The sequence below is a fragment of the Arachis duranensis genome, chromosome 6 (genome assembly GCF_000817695.3).
Source record: "Arachis duranensis cultivar V14167 chromosome 6, aradu.V14167.gnm2.J7QH, whole genome shotgun sequence".
Taxonomy (NCBI): domain Eukaryota; kingdom Viridiplantae; phylum Streptophyta; class Magnoliopsida; order Fabales; family Fabaceae; genus Arachis; species Arachis duranensis.
The window spans coordinates 88245900-88270559 of NC_029777.3; the positions used below are offsets into that span (position 1 = coordinate 88245900).

Consider the following 24660-nt stretch of genomic DNA (forward strand, 5'->3'; position numbering starts at 1 on the left):
TTGTCGTGGGCCGAAAAAATTCCCAAGACAATTAACCATTATATCCTCGGATCATACAATCGATTCCGTCAATGGATATCTATCTCTGAACTTTTCAGTTCACATATAATCAAATGATAAAATTGTTCTTAAGAAGAAAAGTATCCCCCACACCCAACTATCTTGATTGAATGACTCTTATTACTCAATTATTTTTTAAATAAGTGCCGACATAATAACACGACTAAGCTTGGGGCTCACCATATCATTGTTTACTTATCTTTTAACCGAGTTATAAATCATTTTATTTTCTAAGCTTAGCCTGGATCATATGATCGACAGACAAAGCTTGGGAGCTATGATCCGTCACCTTATAACTCAGTTTTTATTGTGCATTATAAGTTATAACTCGGCCTCAATTATCATTCATTATGTAACTGCCACCTTCATTACCGACTTAATGACCATTATTTTGACTTAATGATCAACTGTCATACCATCAACTCTATTCATCAACTCTATGTCTATAAAGACAGTAATTTCTATACGGAATATTCGATATACATTCTATATACCTTCGATATACATTCTATGTTCATAGAATTATTATAATATACAACACATGATAACTTCTATTTCATGTCTTACATTCTATATTCATAGAATTATTCTTAGGCCAATGCTACCATGATGAAGAGATTATTCTTCTTCAGCTGCTGAAACGACGTGGAGGAGCTATATTTGCGAAACATGTAACATTGTTCCTGAAATGGAGACATAGGCTGTGTAGAGTTAGAGGATATACAGTCCGTGTTAGAGAAGGGGATTTATGTGGTTAGAGTTATTCATCCCTAATGATGATGATTATGATGTTGGGGTTTTTGGTGTAGGTGCAGCATATGGGTTTTGTTATGATGTGGGATGGGCTTTTTGGTTCGGTTTTTCGGTAATTAAAATTATGAGTTAAAGTTTTTGTGAGTTGGATAGAGAAGAAAAGTTTTGGTCAAAAAGATTGATAATTATAAAAGTAGAAAACAAAAATATAATGGTAGTCGCTAGTAATTGGTTAATTTAGGAAGGAAAATATATAAGCCAATTCCAAAAAAAGGAAAAGAAAATATGAAACAAAAAAAAACTTAGTCAGGAAATTATAATTAGAATTTAGAATGTTGTTCAGAGTCAGTCTAATTTTGATAATTTGAAAATTGATAAGATTTAAGAATTTAAAAAATTATAAAATTATAACTTTGATTTAAAGAAAGAATTGTTTTAATTAAAATGTAAGTAGATGTTTATTAAACCAATTAGGAATGATAAAAAAAGTATCTACGTATTTTTAGAGATGATAACAATAGTTGCCATTGTTAAGTATGAGTTAAATTTTTTTTAATTTATAATTAAAAAATCCTTGAAGAAGTCATGCTTATTGTCCGTGTATTTTTGTGTATTCTTATATACTGTTTATAGATTTATATATTATCTGGAGATGGTGATAATGGATTAAAAAGCGGAATTGAAAAAACTTAAAACAGAGTTCGCCGCGGGGTTAGGCGAACTATATAAAATTTATAGAGTTTGCCGGAGATTAGGCGAACTTGCCAATTTTTATAGAGTTTGCCGGGGGTTCGGTGAACTTGCTTAAATGCCAAAAAAAATCATATTTAGGGAATTAAAGTTCAGAAATCATGTTGGGAAAAATAATACCCTTTTTTATTTTAAAAAAATCCCTTAGGATATGCATTTGATTAAGCAAAATGTAACGCACAACACAAGACACACCTGGCAATTGATTTGTGATCATATTTCGCAAAGGCCGTTTCTACCGTGTTGTAGCCCTTATATTTCAGCAGGTGATAAACTGAGCTGGCGGCATCATCTAGTGGACACATATTGATAAACTCCGAACGTCAGCCGTTCTCCTTTTCGGCCTAATTATGCTTGAGAGTGCATGTGGTGTTTCACGCTCCTCGCTGTGCTTGACGCCGTCAAACTGAGCACAGACAGCAAGGATGGTTGGTGTAGCTAGAGATTGTACTGGAGCGCCATAGAAAATATGGTTGCTACTTCATTTGTTTTTCGTGTTTTTTGGTTACTGTTGGAGTATTTTTCTTAATGGTTGCTAGTACTTTGTTGAATTTCTTAAAATTATTCTGTTGATTTTAAGAAATTACACTATACAATGATGCCAATAAGTATGGCACCCTTTTTTTTTTCTTTGAGAATATGTACTTCATAAGATTTTTTAAAGGATTTAAAGTTATATTTTTTATGACCGAAGTTTTTTACTGTTATATGTAATTTCTAGAAAGTTTATTTAGTTGAAAATTTATTGAATTTAAATATTAAAAAGGACTTCTTAATTTTTTATAATTTTATCTTATATATAAGTAAACTGTTTGAATCCCAGTTAAACCACGGTTAGACTAATAAATCGTTAAACCGGTCATTCTATCGGTTCATTTACTGGTTCGATTTTTGCAACCTTGTACAGAATACATACTGAAATATGCTCATACACTGCGAATAAATTAAACAACAAACATGTTAACAAAAAAATATAATGATGGTTGATTATAGTTGCCAAGTTTGTTGTAAAAATTATTTGTTTATAACAATATGATCCTAATATATGAAAAATTATATGGTTAAAGAAGAAAATAAATAAATAACGTCGGATGCAGGCTTAAGCGAAAAAATTAAATATTTATAGACTTTTGGCTGTGGGTGACGAGAATTGAGTTGGGCGACTGAAACACGCAATTGTACTCGGTGTTCACTTCAGGTCGTATTAGCGTCCATCATATGTATCACACGCAATTATTGATTTCGTTAATCTCATGTTACTCTTTCAATGGCTCGGCAGATGTTAATTGCACTTCCTTCGACCACGAATAGAAGGCTAATACACACACTTCATGTAATGAATGTACACAAATAGCAAATAGCTGGCTGCAATAATTTCCCATATGAAAGATATAACTTGTGATCCACATTTCATTTATCGATGGTTGAAATGACATTTCATTGGCACTTAATTAGGCAATCTTTTTACCCATCCAATACTATACTCAAGCAAAGATAGAAACTAACACTTCAGAAAACAAAGAGCATAAAGCACAACTATTATATTAGGAAACTGAATTGTCTAATGAACACCAACTTCGACTACTAATTATGCTGGGAACCTTGAACCCAGTCTTGAACTGATATCAGTTATTTGAGTCATCAGCTGCATAGGTAAAAGTAAACATAATTACTCAATTTCGATTTGAAAATTTATTTTAAGGTGCCACCAGAAAATGAGCGCAGAAGTCAAATTTTTTACTATGAGTAGCTAACCAAAACCACTTACCTGTGCTAGTAATTCATCGGTGTTACTTATCATGTTCCTCTCCCATTCCATCGTATCCTTACGTCCAGTTGTAGCAGGAATTTCATGTTGTAATCTAATCTTCGAACCTGATGCCTCCAAGCAAACCTGTTTAGCCAAATTATTGGGTCTAGTAACACCCTTCTTGCCTTGTTTGAATCGGATCTGCACGCCAAACAGCGGAATAAAGCCATCAAAAGGAAACAAAAACACATAATTTTTGAAACAGACAACTATACTTGCTACAATAAAGAAGGGTATGCGGTGTTTTCACCCCTTCTGTTGGCAATGACCCCTCCAACCCTAAATTTGTCGCCTCAAAATCTTTACTCTCTTCAGCTTTGGAAACAAACGACCGGTCAGCATTGCAGTGTCATTTTGTGTGCCCCGTTTTGTGGCAACGGGTGCAGCGCCTTTTTCGTTCACCCTGCCTCCTCACACGAGGGGCACCCTTGGTCTTCGCCACAATAGGGTCATGTAAGTCAACCGTATCAAGAGCTTTCTTCTGACAAACATTTTCAGGGCCTCTATCTAGTTCCTGACACAGCGTATGGAGACCGTTAAGCGCCTGTGTGAAAGATGAAGGGCTCCTAGCTCCGACATATAGCATCTATTGTGCGGCTGCATGAAGTGCACCATGGCGCAACAAGAAACCAATTTCACTACCAACTTCTGTTATCTCAGCATACTTATCCAACGACTTTGCATCCTTGTGCCACCTCTTCAGAACCAGCCTCTCAGGAATTCGAGTCAAATGCTCATGCTTCATTACAAAAAAACATATGCCGACAAGGTATTCCCTTTTGGCTCCAAAAATTGCATCCGCACTCCATTTTCCTCGAAACCCTATCGTACAACACAATCACCTCTCTACCTGGGTCGCTGTATTCCTCCAACGTGTACACCATTGTAGTTGAACGTCTAATCTTGGCTACAAAATTAACTGCACCGACACCCACTATTTACTTCTTTGCATCAACGAATATCTCCCGTGTGTATGCATCTGCAGCATACTTTTCAAGAGGATCCAAACAAGTTGTCATAACTGGCATCCCATGGAGTGATCTAAATTGTGCAAGCAATTCATTATTTCGGTACTCTCGCATGACCAACTCCAAATTTTTAACCATATCAAGGAGACTATGCCTAGACTTAAGAAAATTCTTCACGTATGCGTTAATGCCTTCACACCGGGATGTTGTCCGAAAGCCTGTACAGAACTTGTCTTGTAGATACGCATTAACCCACATCATCCTCTTCTGAAAAGTTTCTTTGGCCCAAAAACTGTTTTGCAACCCATACTCTTCAACGGCATCATCCCACTCAGCCTCAAATTCATCTATTTCCATCTCTAAATACAGCCACCGGGTGAAACATTATCGTAGTCCCTCTTCCTTCACATTAGTGGTTACGTTCTTCTCCATATGCGAAGCACACAATCAATGCGTTGCCTCCAGAAAAACAGACTTGATTGCAGCTTTCATTGAATCACAGCCATCCGTGATGACAACTGACGACTTTTTGTTACACATGACTTCCAACAAATTTTTCAGCAACCACTTATAAGACCCAACGCTTTCATCTAACACCAACGCAAACCCAAATATTGTCGTCTGCTTATGGTTATTCACACCAGAAAATATCACCAACGGTCTTTGATATTTATTTTTCTTGTAGATCGAATCAAAGGCTAGAACATCCCCAAAGTATTGGTAATCAACTCTACTGCCACCATCCGCCCAAAACATATTGGCTAGCATATTATCCTTAGTAAGATTATACCTAGCCATCGACATCGGATCTACCCCCGCTTTCCCCTCCAAGTATACAACAGTGGCGTTAGCGTCCCCATCAATAATCTTTGCACGCTTAGCCTTGTTAATGTAATTGTAAGCATCCTTCTTAGTGAAGCCCATTAGAGAATAGCCACCAGACTATCCAGCCATATACCCCAGAATCTTAGACATCAGAACACCATGAGCCTGCATACCAGATATTTGTGCCTTAGCGAAACAATTTATTTCTCTAAAATTCGTCATCATACGAACCATATATGCCGGAGTTGAATCATGGTTATGATCCAATACTATTTTCCTCACCCTCCATATACCACTGACCACATCAAGGTAGACCGACAGCTTTGTCTCACAATTTGTCCACGTTTTCGGTCTATGACCTCTCTGCCTATCTAGCCTATCATAGTGATGACGTTCTCTCAGGCCCGCTCTATTACAAAAAATATCTACGACGAATAACCCTTCCACTGTCATCTTTTCCTGAGTCACCCTTTCGAATACCAAAACCAAAATATTTGCCTAACCTCCTGTAAAATTCATATGCTGCTTCATCATTTCAGAATGCCTTATTCATTATCTCTTCCTTACTCAACTGCAATACATCTCCATACTCACCGGCTTCTTCATCCAACATTTCATATCCAATCTCAGCCATTAAAATTTTCAGTGAATTTTAGAGTTCAATAAATTCAACAACGAATACCCTGGAAGAATATTTGCATCAAGATAAATAATAAAAGTAACTGCTCAGTAACACAGCAACAAAAAATCTCCTCACCAATGTGATTCATTAATTCCAAAAATACAATACCGGAGTGGTAGAACAGGATATTTCCTAAACAATTACTCATCAACATGCAACAAAAATATCTGACATCACAAACTACTCATCAACTTAGTCTAAACAATTTTACAATCAATCATGCAGCAACAATAACAAGTTCTTTTTATTTCTAAAAATTATTCTCAACCATCATTACTTCAAAAAAATATTTTACATCACAAATTATATGAATTAGCAACAAATCTCCCATAAAATTAACAAATAAAGAAAAATTGGCATCAACTGCATTTGCTTATTTTTCATCACATCCTCTGTTGTTAGCGAATAACATGCGATACTAATTTTAACTTCCCTACCACCTTACAACTCAAACAAATCGTTGCATCAACATACAAACAAGCATGATCTTCAATGTACAAAATTAAAGTGTTCTGTTAAAAAAACTTACCGGATTAAATGGTTTGAACACAAATCGGCGCTGCTCTTGGTCCTTTCCCTTCGTACCCTTCGATTTTCCGGCCTTTCACTATGTACGACCGTCACCCTTCCCCTTCCTGAAATCGTTACAACGTCTGGGTTACCCTAATTCCTCCAAGGCTCCAACACTTCTTTCACTTATTATTATTATTATTATTATTATTATTATTATTATTATTATTATTATTATTGGGACTAAGCCCAGAGAGGGATACAGCATCCCAATCTATTCTTCTTGAATGAATAACCCAATTTCAAAAAATTTTATTGGGCTTGAAATAAAAATGGCCCAAACATTTAACCACATTAATTAACATAATGTAGTACTTATCTTATTAATCACTTTTACGTGTTAAAGCCTGCTGTCTCTGCTTCGGTCAGACTTGTTGTTTCTTGAGAAACATCTTTACACGCGTCCAATAACCATCTACTCCACGTTGCTTCAGCATGAAAGGAAAATTGTTCCTTTCATCACCGTAGCACTGCCCTTATTTTTATACCTCTTAAACACTTACTGATTGAGTATCGGAGTCTCATTTGCAGGTACCCACCTCCTTGTTTTCTTCTTGTCGACGTATAACTCATTCCGACGAGAAACTTGAAGACATTCATCGACGGATGAGCTATACGCCGGCCAATCTCAGCAAGAACAATATGTATATTTTATACAAATAATAAATTGAATCAACTAGATTTGTTGATTCGATTTATATTAAAAAAATGTAAATCAAAATTTACATAAATTTATTTTAAGACATACATATAAAATTGTTAGTTAATTTATTTTAGAATATTGATATAATTTTGATCCTCAAATGATTTGATTGCGTAAATTATTCGAAAAAAGGTTTTTGGATGAAATCTTAGATACAAAAAATGTTTTTACTATTGACTTTAAACTCGTTGCAAGTAGTCCTTCTAAAACTCATTTAACAACAATATGTAATTACAAAATATTTTTTTTTCTGTTGTTCATAATTTCTTTTGTTTATTATCCACCAATTTGAATAGATTTTTTTTATGGGTATGAATAGAATTTTTTATTAGGATTTAGTTTTTAAAATTAAATACAAAATTTGTTATAATAATATTTTTTTAAGGAAAAATCTAGGGGCCAACAGTTTTATTGAATTTTGGCCAGCATGTAATCAGCAGAGGAAGGTGAGCCATTAGATAAAATCTCACACCAATCTCACACCATTAAATTATAATTGATGGCTAGTTGATGGCTAACAATCACAAAAATTGCTGGCCCTACCATTGCTTTTTTTTAATCTAAAAAGATGTATATCTCTTGCTTGTAATATGTAATTTTTTTTAATTTTAAAATTAAAATTGTGCTATTTATGTTCTTGATATGGACTTTTTTATGTTTTCTTTACACGAATTATTTTACTACTTCAATATTACGACTTAAGATTAAAAAGAAATCTTCAGAGATAAAAACATTACTAATTAGTAATATAAATTGCTTCACAATAATTTGTATAAGATTGATTTTATAGATTTTAAAATAATCTACACTGTACAGGAGTAATTGCACAAATAACAAGGATAATTTATCCTCCATTTTAAGGAGAGATCTAGAACAATTGCCTAATATTAATACATAATAACAATAGTAGACCCGTAGATTTAGATTAAGATTAAGATTAGATTATATCGATAATATTTTTTCAATAAATAGATTAGATTAGATTATAAGTTTTTTGTTGTTTAAAATTAAAAAGGTAAACTATCAAAACTGCTGTGAAAGATTTTAGAGAAGATAAAACTACTTTTCAAAGATCAAAACAACAAAAAGGTTCCAAGAATTAAGAAACGTGTGAAAGAAAATTAAAGAAATTATTTTTTATAAGTAGTAAAAAAATTTTGTATTTAATATTTGTCTATTTAATTCAAATATTTTGATAGTATATAAATAACTATTTAGAATGTGCATATAAATATTCAGTGCAAATTTTGATTTTTAAATTTTTTTATTTTTATAAAAAGTTTTTGTTATTCACAAAAATTAGCAAAAAAATTAACCAAATATGAAATTATTAAAGTTTAGATATGAAAATATCTCATCTTTTTAATTATATTTGTAAAAGATAAAATTAGGATTTTATCTTTAGAACTCTTTTTGAAAATATATATCTAATTTTCGATTATTTTTGTTATGCTTTTAAAAACAACAATTTTGTTATTTTGATTAAATTTTCGTCAACAATTCTTTTGCTCCGTGAAAATTATATGAATAGCACTCCTAATCCGTATTCAAAAGGTTTTTAGTTGAACATTTTAATTCTCAACAAATTTTAATCACCAAATCAGTTTTTAATATTTTGTTTTGTTAGATAAATTATTTTTTATGTCGAAATTTGGTAGAAATTAAATAAATTTTAATAAAAAATAACAATATTTAAATTTAAATAATTAAAAATTTAAAAACAGATTTGAAGAATTAAAATTTATTAACAAAATAAAAATTCTAAAACTGATTTAAATAATTAAAATTTACTGAAAAGGAAAAGATTAAAAATTTAACCAAGATATCCCACAAATTATAAGTTACTACTTACTAGTATTCTCTCTTAAATCTCCAGCTGTATATAAAACACGCAATCTCTCTCTTTTGCGAGTGTATGCGCTTGTGTCTCTAAAACCCCAAAACAAAGACTTAAGGCGGCGACCCTATTCTCTTCTCTCTTCTTCTCTCAATTCGATCATGGCAGCTGTTACTCCTTCTTCTGACAGTATCCTTTGTTTTCCCTACCTCTCTTTTTTCTGTTCCTTCATCTCTCGCATAAAGTTTCAATCTTTTCTATTCAATTCTCCGTGCTATGCTTTTTATATGTTATGCTCTTCTGTTTCTAATTTATTCATAGGGTTCTTATTGTTTTTCCCTTTCCCTGTTAGTAATTATAGTATTTATCGTTATTTATTCGTTCTCTTTTTTTTTTAAGTAATAAAGTTGAATTTGAATGCTCTTTTTGCAATTGCAACCTCTGTGGTTAATTGCATAAGAGTTAAAATATTGATGCTTTATGCATAGTTTCAATTTCCCCACAGGAACTTTGTTGTGTATCATCATATAATAATGATAGTACTAATGTTGAGTTTGGTTATAAACTTATAATTATTATTATCTCTTTTCTTTGTGTTTGCTGCAAAATAGATTTTGTGAAAGTTAATTTTACTTTTCCCTTAACCTTTGCACCAATAGAAGCTGCAGATTTACTGCAAAATTTGTCCCTGGATTCGGAGCCCAAGAACATGGGAGTTCCTGAGCCTGCAAAGAAGGTTATTATTTGACCCTTTTTTTTGTTGCATACATTTTATTTTTGGCTTCTAACATGTGTTTGTTTCTATGCAGAATGGACCTGCTTTCTCCAATGGAGCAGCTAAGGGGATGAATAAGCCATTCAATCCAAATGCAAGTTTTGTTCCGAATGGGTACCATTCTACTGCATACTATTATGGAGGTAAGGTAAGTTACTGTTGCTTATGATGAGGATAGATATATGATTCATAGTGTATACAAAAGAAATGTAGACATTGCCATTTGAATGTCATATTATAATGTTTAGAGATTGACACTTCCCCCCCGCTCCAGGTTATGATGGGCAAAGTGACTGGAATATGTATTCTAGGTATATGAATGTTGATGGAGGAATGGCTCAAGTAAGCAACTCTTCATCTTGTTACAAGTTGTGATATGTCTTTCTTGAATGATTTTGAGGATGATGATGCCGAAGTTCTATGGGGTGCTGGCCAATTTCTGCTATATTTTGACTTTTTAAGATGAATTTGATGGTGTGTGGATATGTTTCGGTTCCAAAAAACCATTGTTCCTAATGAATGATAGTTGTTTTGGATTTTCAGTAATTGTTATTTCAAATTGCTGAAATTTATCGTGATCATAAAATTATTAGAGCATAGTCTTCTATTCTTTTGCCACTTTTGTCGTTAGTTTCATCTCTAATTTGTTTTAATTGTTCTTTTACCTTTAAGGTTATAGTTTGTTCTTTTACTTCTATATGATTACACATCAACATAAAAGATGATAGTTGTTTGTCTGATGGATCTAATAACAGGGTGTTTATGGAGATAGCTGCTCTTATATGTACAATCAGGGTTATGGTTATACACCTTATGGAGCGTATCCACCACCGGCCACTTCTCCACCCATTCAACATGATGGTCAACTCTATGGGATGCAACAGTATCACTACCCTTCTTGTTATTACCAATCTCCAGCCTCTACTGATATGCCGCATGCTTCCAACAAAATCGGTGTTCCACAAGTGGAGGAAATATCAACTGCAGTTAATGCCGATCATGTTCCTTCATCAAATGTCTTTAATAAAGGGAATACCGTTACCATGGCCAATGGCGACCGCTCAAACAAAAAAGGGTTGAATGCGTTTCTAACAGGTTCCCAGCATGGTTCTTTGAATTCAAATGATTTTTATCAGGTGGCTAACATGCCGGCATGTGTCCCTTTGTCTGGGCATCAGGGTCCAAGAATTAGCACCCATGGCCAACAGTCGGCCTTTCCTTCAGATGTTCCATTAATTTCTGATAGGCAGTCCAAACATGGAGCAAAGGCTGGAATATCTTCATCTGTTGGTCCTCTCAAAGATTTCAATGCACAAAGGAATCAAAGGCTACCTCAGCCACTTCCGCAATTCACGGTACGTTTCAACTTTTCTACATGTTCCTTTTTGTGTTGTGTTATGCACTCAAATGTTCATTTCTCACTCCTATTTGGGTGGAATCTTGAAGCAGTGTGGCTTCTATATGCACAATTGTATCAAAATTTAACTGGAATCATACATTTGGGTTGCAGAACTTTCACAGTTCCAGAGGCTCATCTGGACTGGAACTGGTTTCTGGTTTCATGAACAGGATGTATCCGATCAACAGCGTGTACAGTCGATACGGAAACACATTTAGAGCTGATTCTCGTTATGGATCCACTGCATATGGATCCAGAGCTGGATTCGAGAATAAGCTGAGGGGCACAGGTGATGGTTATGGTGTTGACCATTTAAGAAAGAACGTTGATGGATTTGGCGAGATGAATAAAGGACCCAGATCTATCAGGAATTCTGATAATAAGGGCACTAAAAGTCTTGGACCTGTCACCTTATTACTGAAGGGACAGGACCTTCCAGTGAAGAGTGATTCAGATAACAAGGAAGCGACTCTGGCTCCCAAGAAGGAGCAATACAATGGGGAACATCTTCCTGAGAATTACACTGATGCAAAATTCTTTGTTATTAAATCCTATAGCGAAGATGATGTTCACAAAAGTATAAAATATAGCGTTTGGGCTAGCACCCCTAATGGAAATAAAAAGCTGGATGCAGCATATCAGGAAGCCAAGGAGAAGTCTTGTCCCATATTTCTGTTATTTTCGGTGAGTGTGATATGCAGCAGTTTGTTGCTAAATTCTTGGATTTTCTTTGTTAAACTAACGTGAGTGTTCCTCTGGCATTCATTTTATTTGGCTACAGGTCAACACTAGTGGGCAATTTGTTGGTTTAGCAGAGATGGTTGGCCCTGTCGACTTCGGCAAAACTGTAGAATACTGGCAGCAGGACAGGTGGACCGGTTGCTTTGCCGTCAAGTGGCATATAATAAAGGACATCCCAAATAGCATTTTGAGGCACATAACACTGGAGAACAATGAGCATAGACCTGTTACAAATAGCAGGGACACTCAAGAGGTATATGCACTGCCTTGTTTTGCCACAACATATCCCAGCTCCTGATCAATTAAAATTTCATCCTTTATATGTGTCATTTTGCAGGTTCAGTTTGACAAGGGCATTCAGATTGTCAAAATTTTCAAGGAGCATTCAAGCAAAGCATGCATCTTGGACGATTTTGGGTTTTACGAGACACGGGAAAAGGCCACTCAGGAAAGGAAATCCAAGGAACATGCAAAACAGGTAATTACATTGCTTTAGTTGCTCATGTTTTGATAACTTCTCCACATTTGGCATATTCTATATAAATTTTCAATGATATTCCCTGTATCTTTCGCCTCTTCGAAGTGGCCATTTTTTCCTTTCTGATTATTAAGCTTTTGTTAATCATCTGATCAAAATAACAGGTTAGCAACCCTAGTGAAATAACAATTGGGACAATTGTATTACCCAAATCTCTTGAGGGCTCATTGCTGAATGGATCAGCCGCTGCTGATGCAACCGAAGGAAAAGGGAATGGAGCCATCACAGTACTTGAAAACTCCTCGAAAAGCTGTTAAACTACAGAAAGAAATTTAATTTTTGCCTTTTAGAGTCTTGATTTTATTTTTTATTTTTTTTATCTAGTTCCTTTAGTCATCTTGAGAGTGAGTGAGTGAGTGAGGGAGTGTATGTGTGTGTGTGTGTTTTTTTTTCCTTTTTATTTGGGTTAAATTATGATAAGAGTGGTGTTTTACAAGAGCTTTAAATTATCCCATCCCTAGTTGACCTTGGAGACAGAATACTATTTTAGCTATTTTAATAAATTGTAAGTTATTATTAAAATAAGCCAAATCAAAAACACCCCAACTGAAACCAGCTATGTACAAAGTTTACTAAATGTGAGATCGAGGATAATTTTTTTTTTTTTTGGTGATACGAGGATAATATTACAAAATGTGTGATCGTCAAAATGAGTTAAAAATAAAATGATTTTAAAAGTATAATTGGATCGGAGAAAAGGCCTAGGTGATGCATTTGGATCTCCAACGCATTTTAACAAGGAAAATAAAAAGTACTGGCATTGGGTTACAAGGCTTTTCTGAACTTCTATTTGATGAAACTGACAAATCTTGGGTTATAATATATTATTTAAACAATCAGGAGGGTTGTATTTTTTTATTAAGTTTAATTATGATATTGAATTTTATAATTTTATTAAATTTATAATTAGGTCTTTATATTTTTTATTTTAAATATTTTTATATTATTTTTTATTTTATAAAAGTTTTTATTGTGTTAAAAATATTAAAATTAATAGAATAGTTTTGCTAAAAATTATAAAATTAAAGATCTAATTAAGTTCTTAATTGTAAATATCTTCAATTTGAGAAAAGAAATTTAATTAATTCTAATATTTTTTATATTGACAAAGATTTAATTACAAAATTAAAAATATTGTAAAAAATTAATTAAAAAATATATAAAAATTTAATTATAAATTTAATAAAAATATAAAAATTAATAGAATAATTAAACCTTTTTATTATTAGAATATAATTTGGCTGTGTTTTTCCAAAATGTTAGCCAGCCAAGTAATATTTTAATAAGTAAAGTATTATTTTTGTCCTTAACATTTGAGGTATCTTTCTATTCAAGTACCTAACATTTTAAAATTGTATCAATATTATCCTGTTGTTAGGGGTTGATGTTAAAATTTTTATTCTATTTGTAGTCTAATTTGTTAATATAGAAATTAGTTAGGGTGATATTATAATTATTAAGAAATTTTATTAACTAATTGTATTGACAGCTAGTTTGTTTTTTGATGGAAAGAACACGACTGTTCATAAAATTTATAAAATATGAGTCTCCAATTCTAATTATCACAATAAATACTCTGACTCCATCTGAGTTGGTGGTTCAAGAATGTGAAGTTTCAAATTGAAAAAAGATTATTGACAATAACCGAAGATATGGACAAATTCAAGAATTTAAAAGTGGAGGATTGAAAATTAAAATTTTGTATAATTAAATATAATGTCTTATATTTAATAATAGATATAATTATAATTTTAGTTTTTTAATTAAAAAATTAATAAATATTTGTCAAATAAAAAGAATTATCCCAATCTTTATAATTTTTTTTATAATTTTTTTATAGTTTTATATCTAATAAAATATAAAATGATCTATTTTTAATTATTTTATTAATTAATTTATTTTATTAAGTATTTATGTGACATGTTTTATATTTTTATATTTTATATTATTAAAAAATATGACATAAAATAATATAAATTAATTAAATTAATAATTTTATTATGTAAANTGTAAAATTAATTTTAAAAAAAGAAAGTAAAAAAATTCTAAATCAAATAAATTAAATGTATGTAGAAAAATCTAAAATCTAATACATAAAGAATATCAACTCTTTTTATTATTATTATTATTATACTATTAAGTTTTACTTTATAATGTATCTATTAAAATAATATATGAATTTAAAATTTGTTGGGGGAGGGTTAAGGCCACTACTTGCCCTTCTTTGAGTCCTTTTCTGGCTGGAGGTACGTAAATTACTGATTTTATAAAATTACTAACAATCTGTTAACAGAATTGATAACGGAACGAAATTAAGACAATTTTAAAATGTTAGAGACTTAAATAAGACGAAAACGTTGGGAACAAAAATTATACATTACTCTTAAAAAAATTACCAAATCAAATAAAACAAAAGTAAATTTTAACGAAATGACTGATATTATGAATTCAAAATTTTTACTTATCATAGAATACTTCTAAAATTACTAGTAAATAAAATTTTGAAAAAAGAAAAAAAATGAGTATGATACATATATAATAAAGCATAAATAATATCTTTTTGTCTTTACTGTATCGAATTTTTTTAATATTTAATTTAAATAAATTTTATTTTTAATTTAAAAATAAATTTTAATTATATTCTTCAATAATATTAATAAATAAAAAAATAAAAAATTAGTACAGAAAAGGACAATTTTGAAAGTATTCAACACAAAATTAATAGATAAAAAATTTTGGGGAACTCGTGATACTCACTGGTTATTTGTTTAGAAATATTAAAACACAACAGCAACAAGGACAAAGTCTTAATATTATTTCACATATTGCATAAATAAAAAAGTTCTTATAAATATTTGTAAATTTTTAATTTTAATCATACAATTTTATAATAATTTAATATTGATAAATTTAATGATATATAGTTATGTTATTTCAATAAAATAAATATATGATTGGCTAAAATATATATTATTTTTGTTTTGATCTAAATTGTTCATATTTTATATAAAATTAAAACTTGTTTAAATCTTATTTAACTTCTTAAGAGAAATTAACACTAATTAATTAATAAAAGGATCACTTATATGAAAATTATTACACAATAATTTGTTTGAAAATTAAGCGATTGATTATATTTATCTTTTATGTAAGTTTGTATATAAACCATATATATCATTTGAATTGAAAAATAATCATAACATAGAAGTAACATGCGGATAAATTATATTATAACACGTAACACAAACGAGCATGTAAAAAATTGGTATGACACATTGCATTGCAAACCACGTTACCATGTTACCTGTTATTAATAAAAAGTGGTAAACGGATCTAAATTCGTCAAGTTAGTATGTGTAATTCACCAAAAAAAGTAGATCGGATTAAAAAATTAGAATGTCCAAAAATAAAATTTTACCTAATCTGCACCGTTTAAACTATAAGTTTTGGTAGAATGGAACAGAACAGACTTTTTCATCTGTTGGTTTTTTGGTAAGGGAATATTTGTGTAATTTTTTTGACAAAAGTTCAATTTTCTTCAACTCAACTTATAAGACTATAAAAATGAAAATTGATTGTTTTATATTATATTTATGTTGTTTTGGAAACAATATTTATAATTATGTTTTGGATTATGTCTATTTTATTTCGGAGACAATATTTATAATGATGTTTTGGATGAAAATTTGGTTTATAATTATGTTTATTAGATATTTATAATTACAAAAACTTTAATGTTTGTGAATATAAAAAATATAATTTTTTTTATGTCTTTTGAAATTATAAATTTATTAATATGATTATGAAATTATATATATTATTTAGTAGTTAATAGTAAAAAAAAAAAAAGAAAAGAAGAGTTTTGGTGGACTTAACCCGTCAGCCCGCAATTAGGTGGAATGAGATGAAATTCTAGAATCGCCTCACTAGGCGGGGTGGGGCGAGCCAACTTGCCAAGGGCAGACTTCTGGCGAGACGGAACGAACTTTCTCGCTTGCCACTCCTAACTTCGTACTTTTGTTTCACATGGTCAAATCTTGTTCTGACATGTAATATTGATTGATATGTTAGCATGCCACGAATTAAAAGTTTAGGGTTTAAATCGAGATGTGAAAATTCAAGGACAAATTTAACCTCTGTGGCAAATTTTAAAGACCAATTTGAGTATTAATTAAATTTGTTATCAACAAAAATATTTACAAAATATTCTACAATACGATAAAAGTGCCTAACATTTAAATTTATATCCTCAAAAGGATTTTAGAGATCAAATTATGATATAATTTTTTACAAATAGAATTAAAAAATAAAATATTTTTATCATTAACATTTAACAAGTTTATACTAAATATTTTTTTGTGATTTTTCTAAATGGCCAAAAATATTTTTAAAAAATAAAAAATTTAGAAATGAAATTTTGATATTTTTTGCATGCACTTTTGAATATTTATCCAAATATTGTTAGACAATTTTAAATCAAAGACATGCAATTTGTTAAATATAAAAGTCATTTACCACTTATAAAAAATATATTTTTTAATTAATTTTATTGCATTTGAAAATATTTTGAGGCATTTTATCACTAACAAATTTGGAGGTATTTATGTGAGAGTTTGTAATTAATTAGAGAATATTTTTTTGTAGTTCACTTATATAGTCACACACCGAAAGAGGGAAGTGTTCTTCAAAGAAAGTGTTCTGCCCCAACAAAATCCCAAAGAAGAACAAAAATAAAAACTGAAATCTAACAACAACAAAAGAAATGGATAACGAGGGAGATTTGTGGCCTTTGCTTAGTTTCGCTCCTTGTCCTTTTATGTCAGAATTGGATTTTCCCATTCAAGAGAAATGCCCCAAGTTCAAATCTCACTAATCCCTCAATTGAGTTTGATAACACTAATTCAACTCACACTCTTTAAACAAAGCAAGAATAATCCAAAACACATTTGCACTTTTTATGCCACAAAATAAAATCCAAAAGTGTCTGTTAGGCTAAGCCTTAGCAACAAACATGTCACACACTAATCTGTGTGGAAGCTGTTAAAGCTTTAATAAACTCATTCCTCTGTTCCATCAATGGCTTCTTTTCTTTCCTTATCTCTTCCGAAACTAAACTTGATAAAAGCCTCATCAACATCTGCTACTACTACTTCTACTAGTGTCTCCACTCCTGAGGCACTCAACGAGAAATTCGGCCGAAAAGGCATCAAGTTCTGTGAAGCTGACAGTGTCCCGGTTGTGGAGCTTTCGGTCCGAAATGGCAGCTCATTGAGCCTAAGGATACCTGATGCTCATGTGACATCTTACAGGCCACATGTTTATTGGAAAGATGATGGTTTTGAGGAGGTGCTTTATACAATTCCGGCTGCCGAAGCCGGCCTATACAAGGCCAAGGGTGGGATTGGTTTGATCTTGAATGAAGCAGTGCAACCTGGAGGCAGACAGTTACTCCCTTCAACTTTAGAGTGGACTGTAAATGATGCTGACTTCGACGCCATTGATGCTGTCCAGGTACTGCAGCTTCCAACCAATCCATAGTTGGAAGTTGTTCAAATGAAAAACCAAACTTACTATAAAATAATAACAAAAATTAAGCCATTAATCAACTATCGCATGGAAATATATATTCGACTTTGTTAGGTAAACAATGACTTTTGTGAACAATATAAACAATGGGTTCTAAAATTGATCCAATAAAATAAAAACACACTACACTTTTAAATTACCTACCTAAATCTTAATATTAAGATAACTATCTCCACACTTAGTGAATTAAACATCCGATATATCCATTATTCATATTGTTTAGTATTTTCATTGTTTATTTATAGTTTTTCATATATATTTGATGTTTATTTGACCATTCGATTCTTTGACTGTTTGCTTGTCGGAAGGACAAAGTGCCCTGTAAAATTATCCAAGTAATTGCTCTAAGCAGTAACAATTGTTTAGACTAATTATTTAGATGGTTCGAGATTCATTAGAAATTTTCAAACTGTGAAAAAACCCTTTGTATTTCGAATATATAGTTAGAACCAAAAAATACATTTATTTTTTATTATATTATTGGAAAAAAGTGATTAACCTACCATTTATCCTAATAACTAATTACTTGTATTTGAAAGTTGAAACCAACTTTAATCAACTCCTCATTTTATTTTATTTGAAGTACGGGCTGCTAGCATTTCCTTTAACAATCTTGTTTATCAAATTGTGAAATACTGAGTTTTTGTTCCCCCAAGGTTGAATTGAGCTGCACTAGTAGATTTTTGGACATCACATACGTTGTGAGCCTTTATCCAGTGAGCATGGCCACAGCAGTTATAGTGAAGAACAAAGCTCCTAAGGCTGTTACTCTAAACAATGCCATACTCAGCCACTTTAGATTCAAGACAAGAAATGGTGCAGCAATTCAAGGCCTTAGAGCCTGCTCATACTGTTTGCACCCTCCTCCGTCTTCGCCTTTTCAAATCCTGACTCCGGCCGATGCCACGAAATCCGAGCCTCCCGGATGGCTTTCCTTCGGCGCTGAGCCGGAACCAAAGCCGGGGACATGGGGTCAGCAAGACCTGACTTTTACACTTCTTGAGAATAAGATGAGTAGAGTCTATGCAGCACCTCCAAGTGAAAGATCAAAGCCATTTTACAATACTCCACCTTCCAAGTATGAAACCATTGATCAGGTTAGAATCCATGATATAACAATGTTTTAGAAATTACAATATGCTGCACAGCTTTGTATTTACATATGAAATGGGTAGAATAATTAATTTCAAACACAAACTTTTAACAAGAGGAATAGTAATACTAATGTAGCATTAATATAAATTACTGTAAACATAATAATGTATTTGTTTCGTTGATTATTAAAGATTTTTTACTTATCTAAGTATAGAAAATTTGAAATATTAGTATGAAAAATGGCAATGTACAACTAAAACTTTCTATTAAGTGTGCGATAGTCGACACTATGTGCATTCAATTGCGTAACAGTACCTCAGCAAAAATAAGTACTTTTATGTTGATTGTATGAATGATCATCTAAAAGAACTAATTTGATTAAACAAATGTGTAAATCGTTTTACACCGTGAGTGCATTAGAATTAAATTCTTATTTTACATGTTTATTCGAATAGTCCTTGTTTGTTTCTACAGGGACGAGAGCTTTGCTTCAGGGTAATAAGAATGGGATTTGAGGATATTTATGTATCAAGCCCTGGTTCATTGTCAGAGAAATATGGAAAAGACTACTTTATATGCACTGGCCCTGCTTCAATACTGGAGCCTGTGACTGTGAACCCTGGAGAAGAGTGGAGAGGAGCACAAGTTATTGAGCATGACAATCTCACTTAAAATCCCATTTTGTTTTTGCTGTAAATCTTTCTTTCTTTCTTACCTACTATTCTCCAATCCTTTTATGATTTTTTGTATATGAAGCATTATCTGAATTGTTCTTGCCAAAATTCATACAACTTTTAATTGACTTACATTGAATACCATCAATGAATGAAATTTAGTTACTATTCATTCTCTATTAACAATTATGTTTGCCATGAGATCAAAGTTTTTTTCCATCCGTTGTTGTGTCCCTTATTTTGGAGTGGATAAAAAATCTGTAAATTTCTTTCCCTGGAATAAAATCTTTTCTTTATCTTTGTCCCTATCCTTCTTTCCAAACATCTTTATGTATCTGTATTTCCATGGTTCGTGTTTCCGTCTAGGTTCAATAACAAAACAGAACCTAAGGCTATGTTTGTTTATTGTATCAAAATACAGAACAATGGGGACACATGCACAAAGATACACATACACACAAATGCAGATGCACATGAATACATGTAGTCTATTTGATTGTTAAAATATTAATGAGACAGAAACACAATTGTTATTGAAAATTAATTTTACGACTAATAAAGAGAAAAATGTTGGTAATGAAAGTGATAAGAGTAGAAAGTAGAATTTTAATAATTTTAAAAGAACAAAATTGTAATAAAAATTTGTGTCTTATATCTAATATTTGTGTCTCAACTTTCTATTAAAATACTAAATACATGTATTTTGTATGTGATGTGCTAATGTGTCTTCAAAATTTGTGTCTCATTAAACAAACAATAGGCATGCATCACCATATTCAAAATTTGAGATTTTGTATTTTGTATAAACATTCTCTAAAATACAAAGAGAATTAAGCTGTTAAAGATATGAAAGATTCATCAAAAACCACTTGCATGAGAAAAAACCATGATAAAGATATAAAATAAAAGAACCATTTCTAAAAAATTAACAACTTAGAAGTTCTACAACAGATTATCTTTCACTAATGTAGAATATTCCTACAATTGCTAGACATAAAACCCCATTGAAGATTCTCAATGGAACATAACAGATTTACTGTCACTTAAGGTTCCAACTTCCAACATTTAGTTGGAATACCACTAGCCAACCACTTTTACAATATCATACCTAGAATGCTCTAAATTCTCAGCATGTTCATTACAACAAGCATTTTATGTAGGGACAAGGTAATGGCCTTGATCCTGCTGACTGCTGATCCAAATCAGAGGGGTAGCCATTGCAAGGAGCACGAATGAAAAGCCGCAGAACAATTTACGTTTCATCTTGTGAAGTGCTTTCCCTGTGCTGCCAGTTTGCACAATATTCTTATTTTCCGGAACAACATTGATAGGTGGCTGAATACCGGCATCTCCAGCAAGATCATCAGTTGATGACACTGACTCAGAGTCACTCTTGAATTCGTCATCGCTTTGATTCACTTTACAGTCACAGTTTGTATGATCTGATGAACCATTTTCGTCAAATTCAGATGTCGGGCTCCAATCGATATTGCCTGAGGATAGACTCCTGTACCTTCTGTTCTGTTTCTCAGAGCTACCCGGAGAAACATCACTTGGATCTTGAAGTGATTGAATGAGCTTCCTTGGGGTCTCAAAGATATTGATCAGGTCAGCTGTGGTTTGCGAGCGTGATCTCTGATTTACAACGAAAAAGAAATCATATGTTAATTCTTGAGCAATGCAAGTGCTAGTTATTTAAATCAGAAACATGGCAGCTTAGGAAAACTTAAGCACAAATCATTAGAGAAAAGAAGAAAAAGGGATCTACTACTTTCAAATGTTGAAGAAATCATCAAATGAATCAAGTAGATTGTTTATCAAACTGTTCAAAGTTCAAAGGTCCTTAGCATAGTAACTAAATGCTCACTTTCTGTAGCATAGAATATTTTGTCGAAATCACTTGAATTTAAAACTTGGACTTTTAAGGTTAATGTTGATAAAATGTCTTCCACTTACAGTTGTGGAGTGGTGTTCAACCAATGGAGCGCATGTAAAAAGCGATTAAGCAAAATATATTAAATTGCTTTCTAGGTAAATGAAGAAGTGCATAATTTATAATGGCTTCATGATAAATTGCAATTCTTCTACCATTAAGTTACTTCAAGAACACTGTACTTGCTAGGACATGTAAAATGAACAACTTAGTAGAAATATTTATATATAAACTCTGAACTCAATAGTTTGAATAAAACTGAAGGCAAAAGAAAATCAGAAAGTAGAGAACTTGAATAAAACTTACCAGTGGACTTGTGTTGGTACTTTTAGATATTCTATTCACAGGATTTCGATACACGAAACCAGAAAATTCCTCAGACAATTCTCCATCTCCAAGAGGAAACTCATTGCTCCCAGAGTGCTCCAACAAGGGATTCTCTTGCCCCACTTTGGAGAACAAACCATCCTTGAGAGACACATCAACCCCTCCATTTTCATAACTCCAAAGCTTCCTATTCACACTCCTCCTCTCATAATCCGAGTTCCAGCGATATTGCCCTGTCGAAATAGCAGACTCGGCAACAGATCCAGATTCGTAGCCACTGAAAAAGTCAATAGTACATGATTCTGGTGAAATAGATTGAGGAGAATTTTCCCCCTCCATATAGTCTCTATTACCGAAATTCGACCCTGTCACCGAAGCAGGACTCTTTACATATCTTGGCTTCCGGTCAGTTGCAATTCTCTTAGCAGTTTGTAAGGCTTCAAATGCCGCGCCTTTCACGAAAGCCATTTTATCAGACTGGCACTTCTCCATCTCTTCAATTACCAAATCAAGCTCCGAGAATACACTCCTTGGGTCCAAACACTTCATCAATACATTCACCATCTGAATGGCTGAGAGCCTCTTGTGAGAATTACGCTCCTCTGGGCCAGCATTCAGAATTCTTAGTCCAGATTGTATGAGCAACCTTGCATAGGCTTCAACAACCAGAGCATTGCGCTTCACCAGCGACATAACCAAACCCATGTGAGCATTGGTTTGAGTGGACTTTCCCTCCAATGCCACAGCAACATTCTGGCAAACCCTATTGACCATTTCACTCGAAGCGAATCGCCAATTATCTGAATCAACCAGGGCCTTTAGGCAAAGTGCAGCACCGGAAGTTAAACTATCTTGGGAGCTAGAGAGGGAATCACAAAGAGGCTTGCAAATGGAATGAATAATGTGTCTCTTTTTGTCTTCAGGGGCTGTGGGTTCAATTCCATATCTGGCAATAGCCGGAACCACTTTCGAGCAAGCCTGGTGAAGAGGGAAGGACCCTGCACTTGAAGCTAAGGTCTGAACTATGGACACCATGATGCTGTCTATCATGGGGACAATCTTGACTTGATGAACCCTAGCAAGAACCTCATAGAGTGAAATTGTGAATTCACCAGACAAAGAGCCGGTTTCTTTGGTCTCAGAAACTTTTGCAAGAAACACAGGAATGGCCTTGCAATCCAAATCCTTAACATATGATTTCAAAGCTTTCATGGCAGATTTCCGGCTATCTGGATCTTTGTCAAGATTTGCCAGCTCTTGTTGCATCACGGGGCTGAGATTCTTTCCCATTACTGAACTCTGAAACCGAACATCTACAACTATCAGCAAGTAGAAATGATAATAATAATAATAATATTTATGAGAATAAAAATAAATAACACAAGTTTGAAAAATGAAATTTTACTCTTGTAATAGTTGTTCCATGAATATTTACTCCCTTGAATTCTATTCCCTTAAATATTTTCGCAGATTCATGCTCGAAAATCAGCTCCAAGAGTTCATAACTTTTACAAACAAATACCCCCTCCCCCACCAAAAAAAATATATAGGAAAAAAAAATTCAAACTTGAAAACAGTGCTTGAAGACCCAATTACAACGGTCCTCAAATATTTCAAATTTTCACCAAAAACAGAATTTTTCAAGGCATCCAAAAAGAGGGTCAGAACAACGACTCTTTTTTTTCTTTTTCTATTCCAACAATTATCTTGGTAAAAGAAACATAAATGAAACAGCAAAGAACAAAAAGAAAAGCAGTAGGAAAATGAAGCAAGAAAATAGTAATCACCTGAATTTGAAGAAGAAGAAGAAGATGCAGAGGATGGCTCTGTGTGCGTGTTTTGACACACAGTTATGTGAGCTAAATGGAAGGAAGAGGTGGCAACGAAAGAGAGTGAATGAGGTGTAAGAAAATAATGGAGAAGGTAAAAGAGTCTAAGAACAAGTGTCACTGTTGAGAATTTGAATTTTTGTGAGTTGTTTTCTTTTTTTTCAACTATTGTGTTGTGTTGTGATTTGTTTGTCTGAGCATAGCATGGCTCGAGTGAGTTGAGTTCCTCCCTTTTCAAAATAGTTTCATTTTAATTCCACCGCTATCCTTTTTCCATGTGGGTCCCACATGATTCACATCAGAGCAACTACAATACCAGAAATGCCCTCAAACTTTAATAGGAAAAAGAAATTTTAAATTTTTAAGAGCCTAAGAGCCCCAAGTTCCTTGAAAAAATCAGACACCAATTAATTAGTGGGAGTTTTTGAAATGTAAAATAAATACATTAAAATTTTAAATTTTTATATTCTTAATAAAAACTTTCTCAGTTTATAATTTTAGTATATGCTTTTAAGATACAAATTAGCTAAATCCTCAATTTTAGATGTTTATGATTTTTTTTTGTTTCTAATTAATTAGTGAGAAGTTTTCTTTTATAAAAAATTACCTCATAAGTTTTGTCTTGTAACTGAATTAGATAATATATACGATGAAATGACAATAATAGTATATGTATTTTGTATTATTATATATTTTATCTTAAACATTTGTGATAAGTATCAATATTATCTTTAAAATATTTTCATGAAAAAAAATTACCAAGGTAGTGTATACTGTAAATGTCATATGTGATAAATTCTAATGA

The 24660-nt window shown here is 32.3% G+C and overlaps 3 protein-coding genes across 5 annotated transcripts; 2 read left to right on the forward strand and 1 right to left on the reverse strand.

Annotated features, from left to right (window-relative positions):
* The first annotated feature begins 9013 nt into the window (after positions 1–9013).
* On the forward strand, positions 9014–12695 carry LOC107494503 (YTH domain-containing protein ECT4). 2 transcript variants are annotated; one of them, XM_016115540.3, is made up of 9 exons: positions 9014–9147; positions 9618–9694; positions 9768–9876; positions 10008–10075; positions 10489–11088; positions 11244–11816; positions 11914–12126; positions 12211–12351; positions 12516–12695. In XM_016115540.3, the coding sequence occupies exons 1-9, from the start codon at positions 9120–9122 to the stop codon at positions 12666–12668; spliced, it is 1962 nt and encodes a 653-aa protein (XP_015971026.1). In that variant the 5' UTR covers positions 9014–9119; the 3' UTR covers positions 12669–12695. The 2 variants fall into 2 exon arrangements, with proteins under 2 accessions (XP_015971026.1, XP_015971027.1); XM_016115541.2 differs by lacking the exon at positions 9014–9147 and having other exon boundaries at positions 9678–9694; positions 9768–9881.
* A 4617-nt stretch (positions 12696–17312) lies between these two features.
* On the forward strand, positions 17313–19952 carry LOC107494509 (photosynthetic NDH subunit of subcomplex B 2, chloroplastic). Its single transcript, XM_016115550.3, has 3 exons — positions 17313–17922; positions 18654–19094; positions 19567–19952. Exons 1-3 carry the CDS (start codon positions 17488–17490, stop codon positions 19762–19764), a joined length of 1074 nt encoding a protein of 357 aa, XP_015971036.1. The 5' UTR covers positions 17313–17487; the 3' UTR covers positions 19765–19952.
* Positions 19953–20691: 739 nt separating this feature from the next.
* LOC107494502 (protein SINE1) lies at positions 20692–24047 on the reverse strand. 2 transcript variants are annotated; one of them, XM_016115538.3, is made up of 3 exons: positions 23814–24047; positions 22006–23325; positions 20692–21401 (listed from the first exon to the last, which is right to left on the reverse strand). In XM_016115538.3, exons 2-3 carry the CDS (start codon positions 23314–23316, stop codon positions 20919–20921), a joined length of 1794 nt encoding a protein of 597 aa, XP_015971024.1. In that variant the 5' UTR covers positions 23317–23325; positions 23814–24047; the 3' UTR covers positions 20692–20918. The 2 variants fall into 2 exon arrangements, with proteins under 2 accessions (XP_015971024.1, XP_015971025.1); XM_016115539.3 differs by lacking the exon at positions 23814–24047 and adding an exon at positions 23432–23765.
* Positions 24048–24660: the final 613 nt, after the last annotated feature.

What these genes read in the sequence shown, in the direction of transcription:
- LOC107494502 (XM_016115538.3), bottom strand. Translation starts at nt 23,316, where the DNA reads ATGGGAAAGAATCTCAGCCCCGTGATGCAACAAGAGCTGGCAAATCTT. An exon ending in GTACCAACACAAGTCCACTG is followed by an intron (nt 21,402 to 22,005) that starts GTAAGTTTTATT and finishes GTTGTAAATCAG; the next exon opens with AGATCACGCTCGCAAACCAC.
- LOC107494503 (XM_016115540.3), top strand. Translation starts at nt 9,120, where the DNA reads ATGGCAGCTGTTACTCCTTCTTCTGACA. An exon ending in TTCCTGAGCCTGCAAAGAAG is followed by an intron (nt 9,695 to 9,767) that starts GTTATTATTTGA and finishes GTTTCTATGCAG; the next exon opens with AATGGACCTGCTTTCTCCAA. An exon ending in TACTGCATACTATTATGGAG is followed by an intron (nt 9,877 to 10,007) that starts GTAAGGTAAGTT and finishes CCCCCGCTCCAG; the next exon opens with GTTATGATGGGCAAAGTGAC.
- LOC107494509 (XM_016115550.3), top strand. Translation starts at nt 17,488, where the DNA reads ATGGCTTCTTTTCTTTCCTTATCTCTTCCGAAACTAAACTTGATAAAA. An exon ending in ACGCCATTGATGCTGTCCAG is followed by an intron (nt 17,923 to 18,653) that starts GTACTGCAGCTT and finishes TGTTCCCCCAAG; the next exon opens with GTTGAATTGAGCTGCACTAG. An exon ending in AGTATGAAACCATTGATCAG is followed by an intron (nt 19,095 to 19,566) that starts GTTAGAATCCAT and finishes TTGTTTCTACAG; the next exon opens with GGACGAGAGCTTTGCTTCAG.